The sequence below is a fragment of the Notothenia coriiceps genome, unplaced genomic scaffold (genome assembly GCF_000735185.1).
Source record: "Notothenia coriiceps isolate Sejong01 unplaced genomic scaffold, NC01 NC01_scaffold00011387, whole genome shotgun sequence".
Taxonomy (NCBI): Eukaryota; Metazoa; Chordata; class Actinopteri; order Perciformes; family Nototheniidae; genus Notothenia; species Notothenia coriiceps.
The window spans coordinates 1-4,553 of NW_011344088.1; the positions used below are offsets into that span (position 1 = coordinate 1).

The window sequence follows — 4,553 nt, forward strand, 5'->3', positions numbered from 1 at the left end:
AAAAAAGGAGGGGTCTGAGCTCATGCGGGACCCGGCAGCTACTGTCTAAACTAAATACTGCGGTGATGAAACGCCATATCATGGATTATCAAGGATTATCTCTGAAACAGTATGGAGCTCAAAGGCTTTCTCTCTTGCCGGTTATACCACAAGGTGAGTTCCTTTTTACTTCCTGCTTCTTCACACACATGCTCTCCAGTACAGGTTAGCTCTGAGTGTTAGCGATGCTAATGTAAACACCGACCATATTACGTCCAAAACAGTCGGGCATTGTTTCTGATAGCAACGTTTCTGATAGGGCCGTGGGTCAACATTTCAGATATTACGTCATATCGGACGCAAATCTGGATCAGCTCCGTTGTTCCCCGTTTTTAGAGATTTGGGTACGGAGGAAAAGAGAGAGGGTTTTATTTTCTGACGCTGCGTGAGTTCCCTGAAACACCGGGGACACATCTTTATGTATAAAAGACATCAAGAAGTGCATTTTGCATAATAGGTCCCCTTTAACATCGCAACATTTTGTGTGCTAAAGTAATATTACACCCAAATAAATCTTATGATATGAGTATAAAACAACTATTAATACCGTTTGTGTACATGCCCACTGTTAACATAGGCCTACTTGTAAATATGAAGATATAACAATGTATCTTTAAACAAACCTTTGGTGGTGGGATGATTTGATTTGATAAGAGTTGTGTGCCTTCAGTTACATAAACTGTCAGATAAACTGTGTGAGATGTTTAACTAATATTAAAAATGAAAACATTATGAACTCACACTTCCTTTTGATCTCTGCCTGGTATCCTTTAGTCCAGATATGCCTGAGAACGAGGCCACGTTCGCCATCTGTGCCGGAGGAGTGTCTGATGCCAAGGAGTGAACGCTGATGAGAAGAAACACAATTATCACAGTCCCTGTTCTTGTCAGTTTGATGTTTTTTTCTTGTTAGATTTATTTATTATATTTATATTAACTTATTATATTTAAACTGACCATATTGTACCGTTGTACTTTTGATGTATTTATTATATTTATACGTTTTGTAGTATTGTTCCCCATGTTTCTTAGATATTAAAATAAATAAGACAACAGTTTGTCATGTACTTCTTTTAATAGTATAATTCCTTAGATTGAATGGTGGATGTTGTACTCTCATTTTTTATTTAAGTAAAAGTAGTAATACAGCTTTCTAAAAATACTCTTTACAAGTATTTGTATTTTAGCAAAGGATCAATAAAGTTTATCTTAACCTATAATAATACATACATTATTTAATTTAATTATTTGACATATAAAATAAGAACCTCAAAATTGTAATTGAGTAGTTAACCACTGTATGTATTGAGCTTCAGAAATAAAGGTACAATTAGAGGTAACATTATGGTAAAGTTAATTGACTGTATATATATTCTTACAGTAGTGTAGAGTTATTGGTAACATTAGGTACAGTAGTGTAGTTATTCTACATTAGTGTATAGTTATGTGTACATTAGTGTATAGTTATGTGTACAGTAGTGAAGTTACATTAGTGTATAGCTGTGGTACAGTAGTGTATAGTTATGTGTACAGTAGTGTATAGTTATGTGTTCAGCATCCCCGGTAGCAGCAGCGCCTCTCGCGGTGTTCCCGACTCCTGCAGCGGCTGTTCAGCAGCACTTCTCGTCGACTACGGGATCCATATGCTTGTGAAAAAGCTCAGGCTCAACAAAGCAATGGCAACTTCTCCAAACCTGCTGCCGAGAGTCTAAAACATACCGGCTATTAAACGCGTGTTAGCGGACCCCACATCCACCATCCACCTTACCGGGGTACCCGAGCCTGTCAACCCGGGGAAAGGCAGCCATGGACCCGAGAGACACAGCCCCGGATTCATGGGAGCTGGAGGAGGAGGATGCCGAGGCCCAGGCTGTTGCTGCGGACCTTCAGGCCTCATTTGCCGCCCTTAACGTTAATGCCAAGCCGTTTGTCCCCAACGTGAACGCCGCGGTGTTTGTGCCGAGCTTCTTTCAAGCAAGCCCCGCAGAGACACCAGCGCCAGTCGGTGGGTGACAGCCAGCTGGAAGCAGCTTAGATTAGCATGCTAACCCAAGCTAAGTTAGTTAGCCTTCCTCCCTGCAGTACAGTTAAAGCTAAACTATCAGAGGTGGGAGAATAAGTACTCAGATATTGTAGAAGTACCAGAGTGAAGGAATACTCTGTTACAAGTTAAAGTACTGCATTCAACATGTTACTCAAATAAAATACATGTATTGGCATTTAAATATACTTAAAGTACCAGCAGTACTCATTATGCAAATTGGCCCATTTCAGAATAATATATATGATATGTTTTATAATGATTGATCATTAAAGTGTTATCAAAGCTGGTAAAGGTGCAGCTAGTTTGAATGACTTTGTATACTGCAGGGTAGCTTGTGAATTTACTCAAGGTGGAACTAAAGTCTAATTATGATTATATTTCACATCCTTAATCCAAATCTTCAAAGATATTAAAACAATGTGGTGGAGTAAAAGTACATGATATACCTCTGAGTTGTAGTGGAGTAGAAGTAGCTAAAAAATGAAATACTCAAGCAAAGTACAAGTCTCTTAATATTGAACTTGACTAAATGTACTTACGTTACACAACTAATAACTAGTCAACAAGTCAGTGTTAGTCATGTGTTGATATGGTGTCATAGGTCATTCATAACACCGTGACATCAAGACGTGACCCTTGTTTGTCTTGTAAATACTTATGAAAGTTTGCTTTGTTTCTTCTCTCTCTGAAGCGGCCCCTGATCCAGTAGCCAGCATGGAGGTGGCAGAAACAGCCGGTATGAAGCCTCACTGTTCAGGTTATTAAGTTACAGTTTGTTCCCAGAGCACAGGTGTGGTTCTACTCTCAAGTGTACCTACATTAACCTCTCACCAAACTTCATGCAAAGCAGAAAAAGCTTGGATGCCCACTTCTGAGTCTTGAAGGTTCACTTACTGTGCCATATTTGGATAGCTGGCAGGGGTTAAACATGTGCATGGGCCTTCTTATAATATGATGCAACCTCTCTTGTGCCCAAAATAGACTGTTTGCCACACACTGATATGTGTGAAGCGACCGCTGCATGCCATTAGTCTGCTGCGTGTCAAAAGCAAACATATTTAATCCCTTTTGCTGACCGGTTGTTATTTGCCTGAGTCAGGTTCATTCTCATTTTTTGGCCTGCAGTGGGTTGGTATGTGCTTCTACTCGGGTTACAGAGAACTGGTGGTGTTTTTTGTTTTTTAGCAGAGTGGTTAAGCACTGCAGCTGAGAGTGTGTGAGAAAAAAAGATCACGTGTAGATTAGTGACAGAGTAAACTGGAGAAACCTTTGAGTCTAGTACTTCCTAAAATCTCTCTACAAGTCTGAAATAAAGATTATAATTACAGCCCGATGACACTGCCGACAAAGTCAAAGCCCAAATGAGCCGCATTATTCCACACGCTGATTACAATGAGGAGAAAATGGGCTTTGTACATGACTGCTGGGCTGCATAATTTCATAGCTACTGAGCGGCAGGCTTATGTGTGTGTTGCCATGGGAAGATTTTAGCCTACTAAATGTTTTTTCCTTTAGTTGAACTTATTTTCTCTGCAGAATGATGCATTGATTTAGTTTCTTACAAGGGGACTAATAGGACTAATACAGAGGCGAAGTCCCGCCCATCTACTTCCGACCCATGGGACCTTATTTCTGAAAAAGTATGTATTGAAGTCAATGGAGAGAGAAAGATTATCTTTCGATCCCGTTTGAATTGTGCCACGAATTACACATATGATATTTGTCAATCTTAAAAAATAATTTCCATGTCAAAAAAGTCACAGTTTGTCGTAAAACTGTTGAAATATAAGACTATAAAAAATACGCAACTAGAAAGACTACAAATCCCAGAGTCGCGTAAGTGCTGTCATAACTGATGTATTCCCTCCAGATAGCTAAAAATAAATTTACTTACTTACTTTAACAAGATGCCTGTGTGCTTTGTACCAGGTTGTTATCATACCAGTAATAGTACCTTCTGCTCGTTCTCAACTAAAAAAAAACACGAGAGTGTACCTTGTTAGCTAATGTTAGCTAGCTGACATTAACGTTACACATTACACTCGTGTTACTCACCGAAACCTTGTAAAGCCGGTCCCGCATGCTGGCTCTTACGGAACCGACTAACTCCCCTTGTGTGTGTGTACAGCTCTCAACATGCCCAGACTTGGAGTGATTTTCACCTCTTTTAATAATTTCCGCCTCATTCTGAAAGAAAGAAGTGAAATGTGCCAACGTGACGGCCATCTTGGTGTGTGGTGCGAGATGGGAGATGTAGTTCATTGAGCGGTTTCACACAAAAAATGTGTTACTTCACAGTTTTACGACACATTTAAAAAAAATTTGACTTGCAAAATTATCTTTTAAATTGACAAACATCATATGTGTAATTCGTGGCACAATTCAAACGGGATCAAAAGACAATCTTTCTCTCGCCATCGACTTCAATACATACTTTTTCCGAAATAAGGTCCCATGGTGGTCCCCCGGA

At 39.6% G+C, this 4,553-nt stretch overlaps 1 protein-coding gene across 4 annotated transcripts in view; it reads left to right on the forward strand.

Annotated features, from left to right (window-relative positions):
• Positions 1-1,614: 1,614 nt before the first annotated feature.
• The window catches only part of LOC104946696 (eukaryotic peptide chain release factor GTP-binding subunit ERF3A-like), a 5,048-nt gene continuing 2,109 nt past the window's right edge, over positions 1,615-4,553 (forward strand). For 2 of the 4 annotated variants that reach the window (XM_010772569.1, XM_010772570.1), the window contains exons 1-2: positions 1,615-2,044; positions 2,775-2,840. In XM_010772569.1, coding sequence (XP_010770871.1) covers positions 1,846-2,044; positions 2,775-2,840 — 265 coding nt within the window. In that variant the 5' untranslated portion in view covers positions 1,615-1,845. The remainder of the gene's footprint in view (positions 2,045-2,774; positions 2,841-4,553) is intronic. The other 2 variants (XM_010772572.1, XM_010772571.1) reach the window with 2 other exon arrangements.